Below are 25,833 nucleotides of genomic sequence, written 5' to 3' on the forward strand. Positions count from 1 at the left end.
AAGGGAACGCACAGCGTTGCGCCCCCGTCTCACATTTTTGGGCGCCTAATTCAGGTGCCCAAAAAGGGGCCGGATACCTGAATAGGGGGTGCCAGCAGCAACCATAGATAGATTCATGCAATGCATGAATCTATTTATGGTAATTAGAGAGTGACAGGAGGGGGGGGGGGCGACGCTCCTGCACATTTTATGGACGCACCGCCGCTGATGTATACAAAGAATAGGTCCATTACTGATATATTGTAAGAAGGTGATTCCATCGATTAGGATTTTACCTCAACTTTCTAATGTAAAAACTTTAAATGCTCTTTCCAAAAATATTTTTAAAACTACTGTATCAGAGATCCTTTTTTCTTTGCCAAGGTTACATTTTATGAACTTTTGCTGAAACACTCATATTAAACTTTCCAAACCCTGAATGTGCAGATCACAGCAAAATACAGTACAAAATAAATTACACTCATTTAATTAGATCCACCAAGGTATTAATCTTCACATTGCCTTATTTATTTATAAACTGTAAAATAATGTATAGGGATTCCTTTTTAAAGGGTCTAAAATTATTCAAAGCCACTAATTGTGTGAAAGGCTTCCTGAATATAAGAACTTGTGAAATACTTTAAGAAAGTCTTCTTTCATAGTAATGCCCAAGTATTCATCTTACTCAGCCCTCCTTGGAAAGGGCATTTGAGGTGAACTCCTAGAAGATAATAAGGGATATTATATTAAAGCAGGAATGAGGAACACGTATTTCAGGTTTCTGCCTCATTAATAAAATTGACAGTTTCATGATTGTGGCTGAATCACTGAATCCCTTCTATGTAGTAATTGTGCAGAAATCGTTTTAGACATGCCAGCATTATCAGTCCTGTTGTCATACAAAAGTAAAAAAAAAATATATATATTAAATCAAGCATCTTTAAAATTAGCAGTTTATCTTCTGCACTGCATCTCTTGTATTGCTTTTCTTCTTCGTCACGTTACTCCAATGAAATAAACAAGTAATCTGACTTTTTAAAGCTGAATATCGGAAAATAGATTTATTTTGTTACTCTGTGTAATTTTTTTTTTTCCTATTGTATATACACTCCCTGACCAGAACCATAGAAACTCCTTTTCAGCACCACATTGAACCATTTCTTTGGTCCTGATAACAGCAGCTTTTGGTCATGAAAGTGGTAGTACTAGGGTGTATTCCAGAAATGGAACTGACTGCAGATCCTGCCCAAGGTTGATGGGTAGATACGACCTTCTACTGACTTCAAATTCATGTCAAAGGTCCTCAAGGCATTATTAAAGCACACAACACAACAATTATCATAGACTAATAGTTAGATTTATCAGATTGGACAAGTCCCAAGAACTGATGGTCCTGTGATGATTGTCAATAGCCTGCTACAAACATCCCACTACAAATATTTGTGAAAGTTTACCATGGACAGGAAAAGTATTCCATACAATCAAGAATGTGAAAATGTAAACCAGTTATTTGTTGGCCTGAGTCACCCAGCATCTCCTACATGATTTCATGAACAGTTTAAAGTCTCTCTGACATAACACTTTAAATGTATTTTTAGTCATTTATTCACATACAAGTACAGACATGAATGCAATTTTATTTTTATTTTTTTAAATAAATACATGTCATACTTACCTGCTCTGTGCAATGGTTTTGAACAGAGCGGCTCTGATTCTTCTCTTCTACAGTCCCTTACCGGTGTTCTGGTCTCCTCCTCTTCTCCGTGTCCAAACATAGGAAGTCACTTCCTATGATGCCATATATGTGGGATCAATCCCGAGCCTCTCTGTGTGTGTCTATTGACACACACAGTGCAGCTCGACCCGGCTCCCTCCCGCTCCCACCTCATTGCATGTGATTAACAGTTTTCTCTGAGAATAAAAAAACAGGAGATATCACTATTTACCACCAAATGAAAGCCCAATTTGTCCTGAAAATAAGGTATGATCCAACTGGATACATAAAGTAGTTGTGATTGTATGTACAGTTTTACTAACACATGTCAAAGTTGCAAAATGTTGTTCAGGCATTGGGATTAGTTTTACCATCCATCATGAAGAGGTTGATTTCTGTGCCAGAAGCCAGACTCTCACACACACAAAAAACCTCAACAAAATAATTTTTAAAGAGTACACTTAGACAACATTTTTATTTTGGATAAAGTGGGGAAGGATTAGAATCATTGTCTTACTGCTATTGAAGGCTTTGTTAGAAAGATTACCATCACCCCTGCAGATGTTTTACTAGACAGTAAAACCTTGTACACACGCTCGGTTTACTCGGCAAGAACCAGCAAGAAAACTGCTGGCAGAGTTTTCTTGCCGAGTAAACCGAGTGTGTGTACGAGGCTTTCAGGTTTCTCGACAAGAAACTGCCTAGAATCTATACGAGAAAAATAGAGAAACGAGAAACCCGAGAGTGTGTATACTTACCTGGTCGCCATGGAAACCCGCGCATGCTCCATATGACTTAGACGCATGCATGGTAGCTTTCTAGGCATAGGTAAGGTGCAGCAAGATGGCGGCGACGGCATCAAAGGTGACAAACGCATGGTCGTCGTACGCAATGACGTCACCGCGTTCTTTCTCTTTAAGAGAACCGCGGTTCTTTTGAAAGGAGAGTCTGTACACTCGGGCGACAAGAGATTCTTGCCAAGAATCTCGTCAGGGAAAACAAAGTTTTTTTCCTGACGAGATTCTTGCCCATGTGTACAGGGCTTTAATATTAACAGGATAGCAGTGAAATTCCAATAGGCATTCTAATCCTTCCCCCATCTAAAAACTAGAAAACAAAATGCTGGTTTGAATAAAAATGCTTTTGACTAATTATGCTTTCCAGCACACACAATATAGACAGTGAGCTAACACTTTGGGGTTGGTTTACTAAAACTGGAGTGTGCAAAATCTGGTGCAGCTCTGTACAGAAACCAATCAGCTTCCATTTTTTTTTTATCTTAATTGAACAAGCTGAAGTTAGAAGATGATTAGCTACCATCACCATTAGATTTTGCACTCTCCAGATTTAGTAAATGTACCTCTTTCCATTCCTTAAAGAAGAACTTAAAGCGGAGTTCCACCCATTTTTTCGTTTATTAAAAGTCAGCAGCTACAAAAAGCATAGCTGATGACTTTTAATAAACAGACACTTACCTGTACCAGCCTCGCTCCTCCCTCCCTCCTCTCCTCTGTCATAGAAACTGTGGGCACCTGGCCATGACAGCTTATGGCTTCATGGCCGGGCGCATGTGCGAGTTGCACTGCACTCTGCTATTGGCCAGCAAATCTTATGAGACCTGTGACATGTCCCAGAAAATTGCTGTCAGGGAGGGTCCATCTAGGGCGAGAGGAGGAGTCACCTAGGCGGCCAAGAAGGGGAAGGAGGAAGTGGGACAGGAAGTCCCTCTGAAAACAAGGTATCCACTCTCACCCCAAAAAAAGATAATGCCAAAAGGTTAAAGCGGATGTCCCACTTTTGGGTGGAACTCTGCTTTAATTAAAATAGCTAATTCGAAATTGCAACTGTTACAACAATGAACATTTTTGTCAGGAGCATATAAAAGCATTATAGCATATTAAATGCAAGTGTAAGGAATATATAATGTACAGAATGCAGTGGTCAAGAGTATGTCATGTACAACCAAGCATACAGAGTGCAGTAGTCAAGAGTAAGTAATGTTTAAGGCAATTGCCATAGGCCTATCAATTGTGCAGAAAAGCCAGTAAATGGTGTGTACTACAATACAATGTATAGAGTTTGGTGGTCACGAGTATGTAATGTTCATGTGATATTCACAGATTGTTAGATAATCCTGACCTTTGCCCATCTGTATGATTTGCTGTAACTTATACACTACTGACTGCTGAACTTTCAGCATACAGAGTGTAGAGGTTGAAATTATAAAAGGACAGCACTCATGTTGCCACATCCGTTAATAATTATGAAGGTAAAAAAAAGGGGGGGAGCCCCAAGGGATAACCCCAGGCTGGACTTTAATGGCACAGTAAACAATGGGGGTATAGAAAAATAATCTTTAATAAGACATGGACACATACATGGTATACAAAAAGACATAAAAAATGTTTAAAAATCATATACATAGAAATACATAGTATATGATGTGAGCCCAAGTGCATTAATGCGTTCCGCCATTAGGCTTCTTCAGGACGCATTCGGGATGAGAATGCTGAGCATTTCGCTCTCTCCCTGGGGATTACTACTACATGTAGATTTTCTACTTCTGAGGATAGGAAATGTTACTTTTGTTCTTCTTATGCCGCGTACACACGATCGGTTCATCCGATGAAAACGGTCTGATGGATTTTTTATCAGATATCCGATGAAGCTGACTTTGATCAGTCTTGCCTACATACCATCAGTTAAAAAAACGATTGTGTCAGAACGAGTGATGTAAAACACAACGACGTGCATGCGTCGACTTGATTCTGAGCATGCGTTGATTTTTAACCGATGGATTTCCCCACAGACGATCGTTTTTTTTCTATCGTTTTTTTAACCATCAGATAATTTTAAAACAGGTTAAGTTTTTTCACAGATGGGAAAAAAACTGATGGGGCCCACACACGATCGGTTTGTCTGATGAAAACGGTACATCAGACCGTTTTCATCAGACGAACCGATTGTGTGTACGCGGCATTAGACCTCCAGTTCCAAATCTAAGCCATGAACATTATTTTGTAAAAATATGTGGCCCTCCCAACTAGCCAAGTCTTGCTCCAAGCCATCTTCCCAGTGATGGAGTAACCCAAGCTGCTAGAGTGGGGAGGATGGGTGTTTGTTGGCCTTCTGGTTCCAGGAATTCTCAGATGTCTGAGTCTAGAGTATAATTTCCGGTGCTACAACCTGGAGTTTTGAACTCCACACCTTCTTCTCGCTTTATGCTTCCAAAAGATCTGCCCACTAATATGTGAAGATCCTATTGCTGCCTGATGTTAGAATCATCTCTGTCCAGTGTCTTCCAGCCCTAGGACAAACTTTTGTCCCTCAGCTCTCTTACCCGGGCACTCAGGGCTCAAAGGAGACCTTTGCCTCGAGCCTGCATGAGGGTCTTGGGTATAATGGTTGCCTTCTTTTGAGGATGTACTGGACATCCAGTTTTACTTCAGACCATTGTAACACAACATTCTGGCAGCAAGGGATAAACAGACTCAGTCCCTGGACTGCCCCATGCGTCTCACTTACAGAGTCAGATTCCCCCTGGCATGGTAAATTTTCCACCAGTTAAGGAAGCCCTTTCTACAAAAAGCATGGAAGTATCTCACAACAGATGCCAGCCTATCAGGCTGCGAAGCAGTCCTCAACTGTAAAGGAACCCAGTATTAATCCAGCATAAACATTTCATGGTCATAACCTTCATCAGCCATTAAAGAGCCACCAGAAGTCACTCCCTACAAAAGGAAGCAGATGTAATACTCTCTTGGACAGAATTACATGTTTTGACCCTGTCCACATTCTAGGTGTGGAAAATGGTGCGTGGACTTTTTAAATCACCAGCAACTGTATCCAGGGGAATGCATTCTCCATCTGGAGATGTTTCAAGCTATTTGAAATAAGTAAGGGTTCATGGATGTGTATCTCCTGGTGTCTGGGTTCAACGACAAACTTTGGACTACACGGTGAATGCCCTAGAGAAGCTGTGGGATTAATTCAAACTGATCTACTCTTTTCCAGTCCTTAAAGCGGGGGTTCACCCATCAATTTAACAGTTTGAAAAAGCAGTTACATTCCTGGCATGCCGGGAATGCTAACTGTCACATTGGTTGTGCTCTCAACCAAACTGTCAAACCATCCAATGGCTGGTGTCATAACTGATCACATGTGCAGTGGCAGTTGAAGATTAAACAGAGGCCAAGACACGCCTTAGCAGCCGTGAATCAACTCCTGTTCGCTTAGAAACGCCCATTCCCCGCAGGATTCCCCGCTCGGAGCCAGAAAACAAGGGCTCATATAACGATAAGTACAAGTAAAAAAAAAAAAACAGCATACTGCAGATGTTAGCAGTATGCTACAGCTAATGTCAAAAAGTGGATTTTTGGGTGAACCTCCGCTTTAAGGTCTTCCCTCATCTGCTCCAACATGGCCCAGCAGAACATGGCACTTGGGCATATTCAAACTCCCTGCATAGTTTGTGGGCCCTCCAGGATCATTCGGAACACCTGTCCCAAGGGCCAGTACACCATACTGCTTCTCAACTCTAGCTTTGAATGAATGAATGAATGAATGAAAAACTTATAAAGCGCGGCACATGCGAACTGAATCGCTTCTGGGCGCTAGCTGTTCGTGTCTCATGACATCAAAAGAGCAGAGTTTTGATCCGTCTTCTGAAAGTCAGGTGGTTTTCCTCCAACCGAATGCTGGTTGGTAAAGCGTTCCATAGTCTAGGACCCTGAAAGGCAAACCTTCTTTCTCCTTTGGACTTGTATTTTGTTTTTGGTACCGTGACCAGATTTTGGTCGGTGGATCGCAGAACGCGATTCGAATTGTGCAGTTCTATCTTGTCGCAAAGATATTGCGGAGCCTTCCCATGGATGCACTTATGTGTCAGGCAGAGTGCTTTGAATGCAATTCTGTCTTTTACTGGCAGCCAGTGAAGGGTTCTCAGCGAAGGTGAGATTGATTCCCATGGTTTTTTCCCAGTCACCAGTCTGGCGGCCGTATTCTGAACGACTTGCAGACGAGAGATTTGGTACTTTGGGAGTCCGAGGTAAAGAGCATTTGCATAGTCCAGTCTGGAATTCACGATTGTTCCCACCACGACTGCTACGTCTTCTTTGGGGATAAATGGAATAAGTCTGCGTAGTAGGCGCAACAAATGGTGCGCTCCGCTGACTACTGACCCTATTTGTGCGTCCATTGTCATGAAGGTGTCGAATATGACTCCTAGACTTTTGACTTTGGAGCTAGGGGTGATGATTTGGCCCAGAATGGGCGGCGGTGTCCAGGTTGTTGCCAGTTGACTCTTTCGGCTAGCGCGGAACATAAGCAGTTCTGTTTTGGAACTGTTGAGTTTAAGATAACTCTTAGTCATCCAGTTTTCTATTGAAGAGAGACATTTCTCTAAACTGAGATGATGATCCTTTTTGTTGCAGATGCGAAAATACAATTGCGTATCGTCTGCATAAGAGTGATAGAGTAGTTCTTGGCTACTGATAATATCAAAGAGAGGGCGAAGATAGATGTTGAAAAGCACTGGTGACAGGGGGGATCCTTGGGGGACTCCACATGGCACCGTGCGCTTTTCCGACGTGAAAGATCCCAGTTTCACTGTTTGCGAGCGGTTTTCAAGACATGCTTTGACAGCATAGTTCTGGAAGCCCAGGTCCTAAGAGACAAGGGCCTTTGAAATTCAGTCCTCCCTACTCTCCTTAAAGGGGTTGTAAAGGTACAATTTTTTCCCCCTAAATAGCTTCCTTTACCTTAGTGCAGTCCTCCTTCACTTACCTCATCCTTCAATTTTGCTTTAAAATGTCCTTATTTCTTCTGAGAAATCCTTACTTCCTGTACTTCTGTCTGTAACCCCACACAGTAATGCACGGCTTTCTCCCTGGTGTGGAGTGTCGTACTCGCCCCCTCCCTTGAGGGGGGAGGGAGCTGTGTGTTAGTGGGCGTTCTGACTCTCCTGCTTGCCCCCTCCCCCTCAAGGGAGGGGGCGAGCACGACACTCCACACCAGGGAGAAAGCCTTGCATTACTGTGTGGAGTTACAGACAGAAGAACAGCAAGTGAGGATTTCTCAGAAGAAATAATGACATTTAAAAGCAAAATGGAAGGATGAGGTAAGTGAAGGAGGACTGCACTAAGGTAAAGGAAGCTATTTAGGTGATTTTTTTTTTACCTTTACAACCCCTTTAAGGCTGGGAAATCAATTTTCTGGAAAGTCTACCATCACACCTGGAAGGCCTATTTTGCTTTATGCGAGGCAAGAAAATTTCAACCTAGGAAGTACTCTGTGGGACATGTCCAGTCCTTCCTCCGGTCTGCATCAACATCTGGCTTTAAGTACTCTCAAAGGGAAAATCTATGCCTTTCCATTCTCTTTCAGAGACTGTTTGCCTCTCATTCCTTGGTTAAGCACTTTGTGCAGGGTGTTGTATGCACCCCTCCCACCCATCTCCCATACTGTAGAACTATCAAAATAGAATTTTTAATTATCAGTAAAATATTTTTCTTGGAGCACAGTGGAAGAAACATGTCCTCCCCTCTGTTTTTATGACCTCCCTATTGCTTGCCACAAAACCAAGGTTAGCTTGGAGTGGGAGGGGTTATATAAGGGGTTTCCCTGTAGTTTGTTGCCAATGTCAATTAACTGAAGGTAGCTGCATATAATCATGGTAAAGATTAAAGATCCCGTGTCTCGTACTGTACTCCAAGACACAGATTTAACTGGCAAGTCAAAAATCTGAGGAAAAAAAAAAAAAAAAAACAGAAAACATACTCCTTACATTTAAGTAGTAATTTTGCTTGTACATGATTATATAATGGAAGTCAGCGAATGTTTACCTCACTCATTCACTAAAGTTAAGAGAAATAGCCATTATAAAGCTTATTTGTTTTTAGTAAATCAACCCCAATGTGTCATTTCAAACAGAAAGTTAGAAGCACACAGAATTTCTAGCAAATCAATCGGTATTTTTATGTACTTGCTGCATTTAAAATTTTAAAGGGGTAAAGCACAGGAAAATGTGTGTTTACTGCAGCGATGTACTATATATATATATATATATATTATATATATATACATATATATATATATATATATATATATATTATTTTTTCTGGACTTACAGTGTAAGCTGTCTTTCATTTTGATGAACCTAGAGAAATATAGGAACTAAACCCAAAGCTGATTTTCTATTTTGTGATATATTTATTGTTGCATACATATACAATCACACATGCATAGAACAGTTTAAGTATTGCCCTTTTAAAAAACGCAGAGGATGTATGCATGCGGGCTAGAAAAATAAACTAGACTTCCATATGTAAAGGCACTTGCCATGATAGGCATGCCTTAGAATTACTAGTTGCTATAAATATGTTAGCTTGTAACAGCAATGGTTATTCTGAGTGTATTATTATGGGTGTACATTTCATGGGCTGTAAAACTCCACCTAGTTACACATGCATATTTCTTCCTATTTAAGGATTTGTTACATCTCCTTCAAGTTGTATACAGTTCTGTCAATAGCTTTAATGTTTACAATATGTATGTGATTTGTATATTCTGGCTACCATGATTACAAGGAAAAAAAAGTGAACAATCTCACACATCTTAGATTGTGTGCATTAGAATTATAGATAATAGCTGTAAATAACATATTTAAAGTACATTAGTTACAGCAGCAGCAAGAAAGGATTATGAAGAGATTAAACACAAACTATTATATAGGTTAGGCTTTTTTCTTTCTTTCTTTGATAACAGCTTTACATCTCCACTTAGGATGCATAAAAAGAGGACTATAATAAGCCCCATATGTGATATCTACCCAACTGCCTAGCCTGGACCCTTTAGATTACGACCACATGGCTCAGGGCAAAAATAACTGCTAGTGTTAAAGAGTTTGCCCACCTTTGCAGACAAATGTGAGAATCCATATATTTTAATGTATTCCTATTCTAATAGCACACCTAAACAAAAATGTCTTACCTTTCTAGTTGTTTCTTAAAAGCAGTGTTATACACAAGTAATGATAATAATAATAAAAAACATTTTAACCACTTCCCACCCAAGGTATGTCCATACCTGTAGGTCCTTGGGTTTCAATGGTTATATCGGGATGATGCTTGCACCTACAATTCTCTTTCAGGCAGAAGTGATCTGAGAGGCTAATTAGCCACTCGCTCACTTCTGTGGGTGGTGGAAGGGGGTCCCACCCCCCCCTCCTGCTACCGCTGCCGCCTCTCCTGTCTCATCATGGAGGCTGCAAGGAGTGCAGCCGGCAGCGATGGCTGCCCTGTACAGAGAGAGAGGAACTGACGTCGCCCCCCTCTCTCTGTAACCCTGGAAACTGGGAGCGAAAAAAAAGTTCATCACTTCTAGCCCCGCCCCTTTGTTTATCTAGCCACCAGCGGCCAGGAAAGCAGCCGATCGGACCACTCTTCATCTGATCGACTGCATGGGGGGCCAGAGGAGAAATTTGGGATCTAATAGGCCCCGTACACACGACCAGTTTCCTCGGCAGAATTCAGCTTCCGACCGAGTTTCTGGCTGAATTCTGCCGAGAAACCCGGCCGTGTGTACACTTTCGGCCGAGGAAGCCGACGAGGACCTCGGCGAGGAAATAGAGAACATGTTCTCTATTTCCTCGTTGTTCTATGGGAGCTCTCGGCCCGCCGAGCTCCTCGGCGGCTTCAGGGCTGAACTGGCCGAGGAACTCGATGTGTTTGGCACGTCGAGTTCCTCGGCCGTGTGTACGGGGCCATAGACTCCAGATCTCTCCATAAAGAGGACCTGTCACGACCCATGCTGTCACAAGGGATGTTGTTAATCCCTTATGATAGCAGTAAAGTACAAAAAAGTTTTGGAAAAAAAAAATAAACAAAATGTAAAGTGCCCCCGTCCCACTGTGCTTACGTGCAAATGCAAACTCTTTCGTTACTCCTGCACGCACATGTAAACGGTGCTGGCACCACACATGTGAGGTATTTTCGCGAACATCAGAGCGAGAGCAATAATTCTAGCACCAGAGCTCCTGTGCAACTCTAAACTGGTAACCTGTAAAGGCGTTTAAAATGTCGCATATGGAGAATTTGTAAGCACTGTAGTTTGCCGATATTACATGGACAGATGCAATTTTAAAGCATGACATGTTAGGTATCTATTTACATGGCGTAACATCATCTTTCACATTATACAAAAAAATGTTTTGTTTTAGTTAATGAAAGTGTTTTTTCCCCCAAAAAATTGTGTTTAAAAAAACGCTGCGCAAATACAGTGTGACATAAAAAATTGAAACACCCACCATTTTATTCTATAGGGTCTCTGCAAAAAATATATAATGTTTGGGGGTTCCAAGTCATTTTCTGGCAAAAAAAAGGTTGATTTTTAGTGTTAGGAATGGCACGGGTGCGAAATAGTTAATAATAATAATAATAGATGTGCGAATAGCGATGTAGGATTTATTAAAAAAAAAAGAGCATGTAAAGAATTTTTTAGCATTTTTCCAATATTATTTATAATTACAGTGGCTAAAGAAAATAATCACCCCCCCCCCCTCCAATTTAAAATAATCACATTTTATTTATTTGTAGCCTGAAATTAAGACAGACACAGTTTTTGATTTATGCAGCTGTATTTACCCAGTGCAACTTATAACATCCAAGTGAAAAAAATATCGTACCCCTACCCATTCACCTGGGGAAAAGTGTCAAGAAAAAAAACACACACTACACAGGTTTTTAAAGTAATTTATTAGGCAGCTCCAGGGTCTTCTTTCGACTTCGGGGGTCTCTTCTGACTTTGGGGGTCTGATTCCGACTATGGGGGTCTCTTCTGACTCTCCGCTCTTTTTACCGCGCTCTCCGGTGCTTTCTGCCAGACCCCTCCACTATCTTCTTGCAGCTCTTTTACTAGCGGGGGGCCCGGTCTTCTCCGCCGTCTTCTTCCCTCTTCTCTTGTCCTGATGTTGACTCAACGCTCTCTCCTGCTATAATGTCGTGTGTGCGGTACGCAACCATTTATATAGGCATGGGGCGTGGTCACCGGGTGATGTCATCCGGTGTCTCCGCCCGTATGATGTCACAGTCCTATCATCCCCGGGACTGTGATGTCATATGGGCGGGGTCACCGAGTGACAACACCCGGTGATCACGTCCCATGCCTATATAAATAGTTTGAATTTTGGTGGACCCCCACACCGTTTTTTCGGCGTAGGGGTTCCCCTTTAAATCCGTACCAGACCCAAGGGCCTGGTATGCTCTTGGAGGGGGAACCCATGCCGGTTTTTTATTTAAAATTTGGCGTGGAGTTACCCTTCAAGATTTATATCAAACACAGTGCCTGGTATTGGCAGGGATCCAAGTCGGATCCCCATTCATTGAAAGTCGGACGTATGTCGGCTTCCAAAGTAGGGCAAAGTCGGATCCAAAGTAGTACTAGTGTCGTGTCGCACCAGTGTGAACCCGGCCTTTGTAAAAAAAAAAATTTAAAACATTTATCATTTTCCTTCCACTTCACAGTTATGTGCCACTTTGTGTTGGTCCCAATAAAATACATTTACGTTTCTGGTTGTAACATGACAAAATGTGAAAAAATTTCAAGGGGTATGAATACTTTTCAAGGTATTGTATTACCTGATACGATACATGTTGAAAAGATTCACAATGATTTATTTACTGAAGGCAAATAGGCTTTGCAAAGGAAGTTGTGCTGTGTAAATTTTCCCTAGAGCTTTGTGAATGTGATGTAATTTCACTTTGCAAAAAATACTCAATCACGTGCAAGAAAAATTACAAAAAACAAAACAAACAAAAAAATAAATAAAAAAAACAGAAGTTTTGCTTTAAAGTATTAGCAATTTTAATTGGATTTTCCATTAGAGTGGACCTACAAATAGTTCATGCATATCCACACAATTTTTTTCCTAAGACATTACTATTTGTCTTTCTATCAGAGAAATTATTATTTATGTTTGGGTGCTTTAAGTTTGAGCACTTGCAAAGGAGAATTGATGTAAAGGCTAATTTCACCAAGAACAGGGAAATAAGAATTTGATAAACACTAACATACAATGAAAACAAATAGTTAACAGACACAACCTCAAGGGGATGCTACAACATTTTGTATATTATATACATCTCCCTGTACTTGCAACAGTTTTAAGGTTTAGATCTGTCTACCAAGGGTCATTTTCCTCTACCTTATATGTAGTACAAAAAATCCTACTGTATAAGAAGAGAAAAAAAATCAGCAGTACCCCATGTAATAAAAAACAAGCAATTTCTGCCACTGTTTCCTGATGTGATCAAAACCTATTATGTGTAGTATAGACCAGGGGTCTCCAAACTGTGACATTGGGGCACTATTGCTGTCCATGATATGAGGCACTATTCCTCCCACTGACAACAACAGTGGGGCACTATTTCTTCCACTAATTCCAATGATGGGGCACTACTCCCCTGACCACTGGGCCGGGGCATTTTCTACCCTAACTGGCCACAAGCCGGCCCCCCTAAAGTCTGAAGACTGGTCCTTTGTTTGAAGCGTTTGGAGTACCCTGGTATAGACTGTCAGAAGCGAATATAATATTACATTTCTATCTGAGGCTTCGATTTTAAAATGCAAAGTATTGCCATAGAATGACTTCCACATAGGACCATAACTGTAAAAACAATCTTACAGCAGAATCCTGTCCTACTTGTCTACCACTGAGGGACAATTGCCTGGTAATTTCATGTGCAAACTGTTAATTTCTGGGTACCCAGACAAAGAACTCCTTGCAAATATGTTCAATGTCTTGGACTGCTGCTTAAACCATTTAGTAGTTATTACCAATCATTAGTAAAATTAAACTCAGACAATTACCGAGGAACGTTTAAGGACACAGATCACTTTTTACAAAAAAAAATAAAAATTATCTAATGACAGCAGACTTTTATTTAATCATAGTCACAGCATGAGTCACCAAAAGTATAGTTATTCTTCAATGAAAATGAATAATAATAATAACAGTCTTTTACCACAGCTAATAAACCAGTGCTGTCTCTCTGTATTAAACTGAGCACAGTATAAAAGTGTTCCTGAAAAGAATGACAACCCTATTTAAGAATGTGAGCCTAGTAGATTAGCTATGTAAATCCAAAAGCAAGAAAAAGCAAGCAGTATGGTTTTTTACAGTAATAGACACAACTGTTTATTAAAGTTAAACGGGGACTTTCCCTAAATTCATAAGAAAAAGAAAGGGGGGTCTCCAACAGAATTGTTAGGAAGGCAGCATAAATAACTTACACGCCAAAATAACATATCTTAGTAGCCTCATGATATAAAAAGAGAAATTGTACTTTAACCACTTTGAATTTCGGGCAATATTTTAACCACTTAATGACCGGGCCATTTTCTGCAGTACGGCACTGCGTCGCTTTAATTAACAATTGCGCGGTCATGCGATGATGTACCCTAACAAACACTGATGTACTGTTTTCCCACAAATAGAGCTTTATTTGGTGGTATTTGATCACCTCTGCGTTTATTTATGTGACAATTTAAAATATATATATATATATATATATATATTTTTTTTTTTACTTTTTGCTATAATAAATATCCCCAAAATGATTCTTCTACATATTTTTGGTAAAAAGAAATTGCAATAAACATATATTGTGTGGTTTGAGCAAATATTATAGCGTTTACAAAAGATAGATTTAGAAAGATAGATTTATGGCATTTTTAATTATTTATTTATTTTTTACTAGTAATTGTGGCGAATAGTTATTTTTAGCAGGACTGCGACATTGCAGTGGCAGATTTTTACACTTTTTTGGGAACCAGTGACATTATTACAGTAATCAGTGCAAAAAATATGCGCGGTTATTGCACTAATGACACTGGCAGGGAAAAAGGTTAACACTAGGGGCTATCAAGGGGTTAAATGTGTTCCCTGCATGTGTTTACTAACTGTATGGGGGACTGTGTGAATGGGGAATTACACAGATCCTGTGTGGACTTCCCTGTCAGAACGGAGATTTGCCTTGTTTACACAGGCAGTTCCCAGTCCTGTCACTGTGGGGAATGGGTCACAGGTGTCCGGCAGACATTGAATCCAACCCACCCACTGATTGGCTCCCTCGCTGGCCATGTACGAACCAATGTATAATGACGGCAATTCGTGGGAACCAGCCACATTGCCGCAGTACAACTGCGGCAGCTGGTCCTTAAAGTGGATGTAAACCCCAATTTTTTTTTATGTCACAATGTAGAGTATAATATTTCCTATGATTTGTGCCCAGTCTTGCCACATAGAGTTAATCCAGCTCTGAGCAATACTCTTATTGTTCTGCCCCCTTGCTGTGAGTGATAGGTTATTTACATATCTCATGCACTAGCCTGGAGACAGGCATTATTTTCTGAAGTCATGTGGTCACTTTTCTGGATTTTGACTGGATGTTAGTGATCATAGCAGAATTTAGTGTAAGGCCTCGTACACATGACAATTTTCCTCGACAAAATCCATCAAGAAACTTGGTGGCAGAGCTTTTTTTCCGAGGAAAACGGTCGTGTGTATGTTTTCCCTCGAGAAAACTGTTGTGGATCTTGATGAGAAAAAAAGAGAACAAGTTCTCTTTTTGCTCGTCGGGAGTCTCAATATCCTTGTCGTGTTTCTCGTCGGGCTGGTTTATGACGAGAAACACGTTTGTGTGTATGCTTAGAAACCTGCGCATGCTTAGAATAAAGTATGAGACGGGAGCGCACCTTCGGTAAAAGTAGCGTTCGTAATGGAGATAGCACATTCGTCACGCTGTAACAGACTAAAAAGCGTGAATCGTCTCTCACCAAACTTTTACTTAACACACAGTAACATGAGATTAGCAAAAGCAGCCCCAAGGGTTGTGCCAGTGGAATGGAACTTCCCCTTTATAGTGCCGTTGTATGTGTTGTATGTCACCGTGTTTGAGAACAACGAGATTTTGTCTTGACAGTGTGTACGCAAAGAAAGCTTGACAAGATTCTCGACAAGCCTGACAAGAAACTCGTCGAGCAAAATAATGTTTCTTTTACGACAAGATTCTCGATCGTGTGTACGAGGCCTAAGGAATACATAGGAAAAAATGCATGTAGACAAGGGGAGTGTAGAGGAGGGCAGGGAGTCTACTGACATCACGACTCCACCCACCGAGCTCCAGACAACAGACCCACCCACAGAATCTGCAGTTTTTCAGTTCTTATAATAGACAGAGGGGAGACATTTGACAGGTAAGGATACATGCAGGAGGCATCTTTATCCTTAGAGATCAGCACTATGGCAGTAGTTTAGAAAGGATGAGAGTGGGTTTACATCCATTTTAAGTGGTTAACCTCTCTTACACAATAAAATCTGTATTTTTTGCTAGAAAATTACTTTATAAATTACTTTTAAAATATAAATATACTAAAAGCAGAGACCCCAGAGCAGTGATGGAGAACCTTGGCACCCCAGATATTTTGGAACTACATCTCCCATGATGCTCAACTACACTGCAGAGTGCATGAGCATCATGGCGAAATGTAGTTCAAAAACATCTGGGATGCCAAGGTTAGCCATCACTGCCCTAGAGTGTAAAATGGTAGCAGTTGTAAAGGGGGGTTGTGGTGTGAAGGGGGGCTGAGGACAGACTCTGTGAATATCCCATCCCCCGACCCATCCACCAAACACCCCCCCCCCCCAGTCCCTGGGAAAATTGGCTGCCATGAAACCAGTCCCTGGTGCTAAAAAGCTTCTAATATGTAATTTTAAGTTACATACTTACATAGTAGTAGAGGTTGAAAAAGACACAAGTCCATCAAATCCAACCTATGTGTATGATAATATGTCAGTATTACAGACTCGGGCTCGCCTCGCAGTGTCCACAGGCACAAGTTACTTACCTTGTCCCTGGATCATGCGATGCATCCCCGCTGTGTGAGAAAGCAGCGTCCTCGCTCAATTCACACAGTGCCTGTGTGCCGCCGATCTATGTTCCCTGCGACGTTATGACGCATGGGGGCGGAGAACGGCGCCAAATTCAAAAAACAAAATAAACACAATACATACAGTATACTGTAATCTTACAGATTACAGTACTGTATGTAAAAAATACACACCCCCTTTGTCCCTAGTGGTCTGCCCAGTGCCCTACATGTTCTTTTATATAATAAAAACTGTTCTTTCTGCCTGCAAACTGGAGATTGTCCATAGCAACCAAAAGTGTCCCTTTATGTCAAAAGTGATTTTAGAGCAGCTAGAAAACAGCGATAATAAATTATAATCACTTGCAGTATTGAGCGATAGCGATTTGTGGGGAAATTCGTCATAAAAAAATGTAATGACAGCGACAATTCTGCAACTTAGAAAATGTCAGTGTTTTTTATTTGATTACATTATTGAATAATTTTTATTATAATTACATTATTATTTGTTATAATTATTTATAGTTATTTATTACATTATAATTTATGATTTTGTGTTTCAAACTTTATCATACCCGGGATGTCTACTAGACTCTTGTTTGGACAGATTTAAGTGAGTTATTCCTAAGAATTACAGGCCTACAATGTAAAACGCGAAATTTCCTTGCAAAATAATGGTACCGCTTTTGGTACAAAATTCCAGACATAATCATACCGCCAGGGAGGTTAAACAGAAGGTGGAGGAGCGCAAGGTCTCTAAAATCCACCAGCTCTGTGATGTCATCATGGAGGAGTGGAAGAGAACTCCAGTGGCAACCTGTGAAGCTCTGGTGAACTCCATGCCCAAAAGGGTTAAGGTAAATTATGGTGGCCACACAAAATATTGACACTTTGGGCCCAATTTGGACATTTTCACCTAGGGGTGTACTCACTTTTGTTGCTAGCCGTTTAGACAAAAATGGCCGTGTGTTCAGTTATTTTGGGGGGACAGCAAATTTACACTGTTATACAAGCTGTATACTCACTACTTTACATGCCCTATGAGAACCGCTGCAGGTTTTCAAAGTGATGTAAGGGTCAGAGGCTGAAGCCCAGGTGCGCAGGGGACACAGGCATCTAACTCTCCTAGAAGTGTTGAATACTGAAAAGATTTCCAGAGGCTATAGCAATAGAGCAGAAGAGAACAGAAGAGAGGCAAGAACATTGTCCATCCAAGAGGTGTGTATAAACGTTCTTCTATTGCCAGAAACTTTAATCTGGATTTAATGTAGAATTTTTTAGAATGTATCAGTGTGTGAAATGGCCTAAAATTACACAAAAATCTAAACTTTTTTATTTTATGTGCCAGAATCCTAATCATGTCTTTATGCTTTTGTCTGTTTGTAATTTTGCCACATACATATTCAGGGATCTACTTGAACAAAAAGTGCAAACACTGTGATAAAAACAAACACGGTTATTTTATTATTATTAAAGCTATAGTAGCCCTTATCCTCATTTACATACCACACATGCCTTCAGCAGTGCACGTAACAATGTTCAAAAACAAATGTGCTCAAGATAGCGGACAGTCAAAAAAGATTCTATTGTTATAAGAAATACGGGATATGTTCTTTAGATGTTCATGCTCCCTGCTAATCCCTCATAGCCAACTGTTACCTAGCCTAGGGCATATGCACATATGAAAGGTTGACACAACTAAATAGGCCTCTATGCAGTAGAAGAAGGTGCTAATTCTGATGTGCAGCCAATCAAATTATTTACTGTTCATGCAGACAGCCTTGTGTCTGAATACAACATTACCAGGAAATAAAAAATTAAGAAAGATAAATTAATATTATATGGTTGGACCCTTGATATCTCCAATATACTGTTTATACAGAATATATATATATATATATATATATATATATAAATAAAAAAAAATTCTGCAACTCTATTAAAAAGTGCGGAAACTTTTTGAAGACCATATATATATATATATATATATATATATATACACACACACATATATACAGTAAAACCTTGGTTTGAGAGTAACTTGGTTTGAGAGCATTTTGCAAGACAAGCAAAACATGTTAATACATTTTGACTTGATATACAAGTGATGTCTTGATATACAAGTAGTGCTATGTCACAACAGAGTATAAAAGAGAAAAGGTGCCTCTAAGTGAAGCAATATGGTTACATTTAATGGAGGTCCAACATTTAGCAAAACTCACATGGTTGATGTTTAAAACAGATACATCCAAGTATGCAGGCATTCGGGGTAAAGCTGTCCACATAGGCCGTCATCTACACCGCCAAAGTCATACCTTCCACACTGCGCTCCACGAGCTCTTCAAGCCTTGCTTTCAGGGTAGTCTTCCCGGTCATTATTGCAGACAGCATTGAGAGCCGGCGGTGCAGAGGACATCTATGTGGACAGCTTTACCCATACTTGGATGTGCCTCCTTTTATCATCAACCATATGAGTTGCTAAATGTTATACCTTCATTAAATGTAAATCTCTTCTCTTTTATACTCTGTGGCTCCTGCTGGATTTTGCTTCTAATCCCCTTGTGGAGGCTTCCATTTGTGGATGGACATTTTATGGTTACACAACCTATTACATTGCTATATCTTTTTATATGGACTATAAACTGAAACACCTATGAATAAATGGTTGTGGAACAAATCATCTGAGTTTCTATTATTTCTTATGGGGAAATTTGCTTCGATATATGAGTGCTTTGGATTACAAGCATGCTTCTGGAACAAATTATGCTTGCAATCCAAGGTTTTACTGTATAATTAAAGATGTTATGGTGTATGAAAGGTACAAAACATTATTTATTCAAAAGTTCATTAACCTACAAGTATGTCACTTGTCTGTGTCAGGAAACTGGAGTGTCTAAAATACACCCACGAGTGAGAAGGCAAACACTCCACCTAGAAGGGCACCTAGCCAGTGCTTCAAAAGAGCTGTGCCAACCACCAAGTCAATGTGCTGTCTTACTGCTTGTTACCCTATGGACACCACTGTTTATTAAAAGGTTATGCATCCCGTGGGGTGGACTTTGTACAATATATATTTTGATTGTTAATTATTTTCCAATGTTAACATGTTGTACAAGCCAGGCATTATTTTATGAACTAATATAAAGGTGATTTTCTGTACTTTGCTTCCAGACATGTTTACATACCTATATGACGATTGCATCACAGCACTAAGTGAAGCAATCAGTCGCCTGGCAACGCACAGGATCTATTTCTACTGAATATGTGCATTTTGTGTTACTTACCACCAAGATTCATGCCAGCCTGGAGACACTTCTGTAATCTACATGCGGGACAGTTCTTCCTCCGGATCTTGTCAATAATGCAGTCGTTCCTTCCTGCACAGAGATAACTGTGCTGCCCTGGAAATACATAAGCAACAATTATTTTCTATCTCGGTGGTTTCACATCTCAAGTGCATGCACTGCTTTGTAAATCCTCACTTCAAGATTAATAAGATTAAAAAAAGATGAGCCAGTCAAAACTGATGAGAAATGGGGAATGTAGTGACATCGAAACAAGAACTTGGACGGAGTACAGGAAAATAGAGACAGTGATGGATACAATGCGGCGTATAGTGAAATATATATGCTTGAGAGACTGTAATTTAACAAAGAAGAATCATTTACATTTCATATAATGATGTCATTTACTGTGGGATCTTCTCTATTACCCTGCTTTTCCCTACCAACTCTGAATAAACAGTTATAAAGCACATCTGAATTGCAGACATGCAGGGGCAAACAGAAAAAAATGATTTAAAACCCACACATATTAGTTATTTCTAACAGCAAAAAGTAATAATGTAGCGGCATGCATGCACTGGTTTTAAATCACTTAAAGCAGTGGTTCACCCTCAATAACAACATTCTAGCATTAAATTAAGCATAGTAGCGCGAGCTACAGTATGACTTTATTTTTATTTTTTTGCCCTGTACTCACTGTTTAATCCTATAGTGAAGATTCAGACTCCCCGCGGGGAATGGGCGTTCCTATCCAGAGGGAAGATGATTGACGGCCGGCTATGGCACGTCAAGCTCCCCGAAGATAGCCGGAGTAGGTCTCGGCTCTTCACGGCGATATACGACGCCTGCACACAGACTATGCGCAGGCGCCGTGAAGAGCCAAGTCCTATTTCGGCTATTTCCGGAGAAGCGTGACGCGCCAGAGCCGGCCGTCAATCATCTTCCCTCTGGATAGGAATGCCCATTCCCCGCGGGGAGTCTGAATCTTCACTATAGGATTAAACAGTGAGTACGGGGCAAAAAATAAAAATAAAGGCATACTGTAGCTCACGCTACTATGCTTAATTTAATGCTAGAAAAAAAAATGTTATAGGGTGAACCCCCTCTTTAAGTTACATAGGTTTACGCACATTGAAAGAGGCTTTCAAACACAGCAATTCTTTCTTCTGCATACTATCAGTTAAAGCGTATCTAAATCATTTTAGCTCTGAATACAGTAGGGATGGATCAGAACCTCTGATAGGCTTTTATTGCTGTTCATGTCCTAGCTGAGGAGATTTACTTGTCCTATTGACCACCAGGACTAAAATGGAGCAACAAGTAACATTTTGAAACTAGAGTAGAGGGGAAAAAATCCAATAGTAACACAGTTCTGGTTACAAATAAGAGAGGTTATAATTTACTTTGAAGAGATCTATTCTCACTTCTTATTTCTCAACTATAGAAGTAAAAGTAAATCTTCAGAATAGAAAAAGACAAAAAACATGTCGGGATTTTTACCATTCTTTACTCTACCCAAAAAAATTAAAAAAGTATGGGATTTAGATACACTTGTATGTAACTAACAATATACAGTGCATTCGGAAAGTATTCACAGCGCTCCACTTTTAACATTTGGTTATGTTACAGCCTTATTCTAAAATGGATTAAATTCATTATTTTCCTCAAACAATACCTAATAATGGAAACATGAAAGAAGTTTGTTTGGAAATTTTATAAAAAAAATGAAAGGCTTTGAATAAGTATTCACAGCCTTTGCCATGACACTCAGAGCTCAGGTGCATCCTGTTTCCACTGATCATCCTTGAGATGTTTCTACAACTTGATTGGAGTCCAAATTCAGTTGATTAGACATGATTTGGAAAGGCACACACCTGTCTATGAGATCCCACAGTTAACAGTGCATGTCAGAGCACAAAGCAAGACATAAAGCCCAAGGAATTGTCTGTAGACCACCGAGACAAGATTGTATCAATACACAGATCTGGGGGGAGGGTACAGGAAAATTTCTGCAGCACTGAAAGTCCCAATGAGCACAGTGGCCCTCATCATCCTTAAAAAGGAAGAAGCTTGGAACCACCAGGACTCTTCCTAGAGTGGGCCCCCCAGACAAACTAAGCGATCGGGGGAGAAGGGCCTTAGTCAGGGAGGGACCAAGAACCCGATGGTCGCTCTGAGGCCCCGTACACACGACAGAGTTTCTCGGCAGAATTCACCGAGAAACTCGGTCAAAACCCGGATTCTGCCGAGAAACTCTGTCGTCTGTACAGTTTTGGCTCGATGGAGCCGCCGAGGAGCTCGACGAGAAAATAGAGAACATGTTCTCTATTTTCTCGTTGTTCTATGGGAGAAGGCGGCCGGCCGAGCTCCTCGGCGGCTTCATCCCAGAACTCGACGAGGAACTCGACGTGCTTGGCACGTCGAGTTCCTCGGCCGTGTGTATGGGGCCTGACAGATCTCCGGCATTTCTCTGTGGAGAGAGAAGAACCTTCCAGAAGAACAACCATCTCTGCAGCAATCCACCAATCAGCCCTGTATGATATTGTGGCCAGACAGAAGCCACTCCTCAGTAAAAGGCACATGACAGCCCACCTGGAGTTTGCCAAAAGGCACCTGAAGGACTCTCAGACCATGAGAAACCAAATTCTCTGCTCTGATGAAACAAAGATTGAAATCTATGACCTGAATAGCAAGCGACATGTCTGGAGAAAACCAGGCACCGCTCATCACCTGGCAAAATACCATCCTTACAGTGAAGCATGGTGGTGGCAGCATCATTTAGTGGGGATGCTTTTCAGCAGGAGAAATTGAGAGACTAGTCAGGATCGAGGTAAGGATGAATGCAGCAATGTACAGAGACATCTTTGATGAAAACCTGCTCTAGAGCGCTCTGGACCTCAGACTGAAGCAAAGGTTCATCTTCCAACAGGACAATGATCCTAAGCACACAGCCAAGATAACAAAGGAGTGGCTATGGGACAACTCTGTGAATGTCTGAATGCCCAGCCAGAACCCAGACTTGAACCCGATTGAACATCTCTGGAGGGATCTGAAAATTGCTGTGCACCGACGCCCCCACCCAACCTGATAGAGCTTGAGAGGTCCTGCAAAGAAGAATGGGAGAAACGGCCCAAAAGTAGGTGTGCTAAGCTTGTAGCATCATATTTAAAAAGACGAGGCTGTAATTGGTGCTAAAGGTGCTTCAACAAAGTATTGAGAAAAGGCTGCGAATACTTATGTACATGTGTTTTTTTTTTTATAAATTTGCAAAGATTTCATGCAAACTTTTTTCACATTCTCATTATGGGATATTATTTGTAGAATTTTTTGGAAAATAATGAATTTAATCCACTTTAGAATAAGACTGTAACGTAACAAAATGTGGAAAAACTGAAGTGCTGTGAATACTTTCTGGATGCACTGTATACATAAGCAGAATATACATATTAAATTGGTTTATTTTTACAAGTACATTTGTATTTTCACATGAAATGTGCATTCAAGTGTTAAGATCCTTATCTGCTACAGAAGCACTTTATCTCTTCTAGTATTTTTAGGACTGGTTCACACTGATGCGAGATCAGATGCGACTTGGGTCACACTGAATAGCATAACAATGTAAATAACATTAATTCCAAAGGTGCCTATTTACATAAATGCAGCACAGTTGTGATGCAACTTTGGGGAAGGTTCCTGCGCTACTTTGTTGCGATTTTGTAGTCCATAGACTTTAATAGAAATGTATCAAAATCAGGGATTTTGTCAACAGCAGGGATGTTTTTCCAGCTGTTAACCACTTTAGCCTTGGAAGGTTTTACCCCCTTAATGACCAAGCCATTTTTTTTGCAATATGGCACTGCGTCACTTTAACTGAGAATTGCGCAGTTGAGCAATGTTGTAACCAACAAAATGTATGTACTTTTTTTCCCCCACAAAAAAGCTTTTATTTTGGTGGTATTTGATCACCTCTGTGGTTTTTATTTTTTGCACTATAAACAAAAAATGTTATGTATGTATTCATCAGTTTAGGCCAATATGTATTCTTCTACATATTTTTATTAAAAAAATTGCAATAAGCGTATATTAAATGGTTTTGCAAAAGTTATCGCGTCTACAAACTATGGGAAAGATTTATGGACTAAAATGTTTTTACTGGTAATGGCGGCGATCTGCGATTTTAGCGGGACTGCGACATTGCGCAGCAGACAAAACTGACCCTGACTTACTGGAACACCCCAGAGATCACTGGGAACAGCAGATCTCCATTATGTCCCCTGTCAGAATGGGAATCCGCCTTGTTTACACTGGCAGGCCCCCATTCTGCCTCTATGTACCGTGATCGCGTGTCCACAGTGTCAATATGCATGGACTGCTGTACGTGTACGGCGGTTTGAGCAATAGACACAACATTAAGCATTATTAAATTAACTGCTCCTGAAAAAAATTCCATCTTTAAAAAACTATTTGCATTGATACATGTCCCCTGAGGCCGGACCCAGTCCCCAAACACTTTTTTATGACAATACCATGCATATAAGCTTTAAAATGAGCACTTTTGTTTTTTCAGGTTATTCTCCCATAGACTTTTAAACAGTGTTTCGTGGCTTTCAAATTTGCCGCAAACACTGCACAATGTTCGCTATTCGGCGAACACGCATTGTTACGTTCGTCTCGAACATCCGGCTCATCCCTATTATACATATAACAAAGCTGTAATAAAACACATTATACTGACAACTACATATATTTAGCAAATTTCTTAAATGAAACTGTAAGCAAACAGCTAAATACTCAGTTCGAATATATACAGTATGTATGTGAACCATCTCTGCCAATCTAATAAGCCGTGCATGCCTTCCAGAGAGGAAATTTTGTCACGGAGCTCACTTTTCTACATTGTATTTAATACAGTACAGACTGGTCAGGAGCCCACTCTAGCCTGCGATTTGACAGTGCTATTCACCTCCAGCTGTTTGGCAGTATTGTGCTACAGTAAATAAAATAGCAATGTTTCACTGGCTTAAAGCAGAACCATTTCTGGATGACATCTAGTTTCCTAAAGCACTGCATAGCATAAAAATCCACAGAATGATAGGAATAAGGGAGGCCTAGATCTCCCTGATCTACATAAATATTATCTTGTAGGTAGACTAGCACAGTTATCTACGATCTACTCCAAATCAGAAGAACCAGACTGGCTCAGCATTAAAAGACAGGCTGCACCGCATTTTTCTCTCAACTATCTTTTATGGTGTCTACCCAAAAAAAGACCTCCCATACTGGCCACATCCCTATCACAACGCTTTGCGCTCTGGGATAGCCTTAGAAATCATTCAGCCCTTGTTTCTGCAGGACGTCCACTTGCAAATCTGTTGGGGAACCCGGATTTTCCCCATGGTTTGGATTTAGAAGCATTTAAGTGGTGGGTGAACGAGGGACTATACCGTAAAGGACAGTTCTGTTACTCTGGTAGACCTTTGTCTCTAAACCACTGTGTTTAAACTTTGGAACTCCCCAATTACGAAAGACTTCTTTTGTTCAAATCTCACATAGGCTTTTAGGATTGTTTAGGAACTGCTGAGGTTAGAAGAGGTTCAACCTCCTCTAATCTCCTTCTCCTCAACATGGAAGAATCATGTTCAGGATAGGAACGTTTTGACCGCCGGAAGCAAAACGGGATTCAAGTGTACATGAAGCCTAAAAACACAAGATTTTTTTTCCTGGCAATTATTCGATGAGTGAAGCATAACTTCAACTCGTTCACTGAGCTAAGTGAAAAATCACACTGTGACCATGTTACTTTTTACTTTGCAAAGTAAATTTTCACTTAGCTTATGGAATGAGGTGAAACGTTGCTGAATTCAATCACCTAATCAGGTACAAGCAATAATCTATTACCTTGCACTTGATAGCATATTCTTTGCAAAGTGA

At 40.4% G+C, this 25,833-nt stretch overlaps 1 protein-coding gene across 2 annotated transcripts in view; it reads right to left on the reverse strand.

Moving 5' to 3' along the window:
* Nucleotides 1-25,833, reverse strand: part of NR3C2 (nuclear receptor subfamily 3 group C member 2) — a 459,143-nt gene that overhangs the window by 95,960 nt on the left and 337,350 nt on the right. For both annotated transcript variants that reach the window (XM_040331880.1, XM_040331870.1), the window contains exon 4: nt 19,903-20,019. In XM_040331880.1, the coding sequence (XP_040187814.1) occupies nt 19,903-20,019 (117 nt within the window). The remainder of the gene's footprint in view (nt 1-19,902; nt 20,020-25,833) is intronic.

The sequence above is a fragment of the Rana temporaria genome, chromosome 1 (assembly GCF_905171775.1).
Source record: "Rana temporaria chromosome 1, aRanTem1.1, whole genome shotgun sequence".
Lineage (NCBI taxonomy): Eukaryota > Metazoa > Chordata > Amphibia > Anura > Ranidae > Rana > Rana temporaria.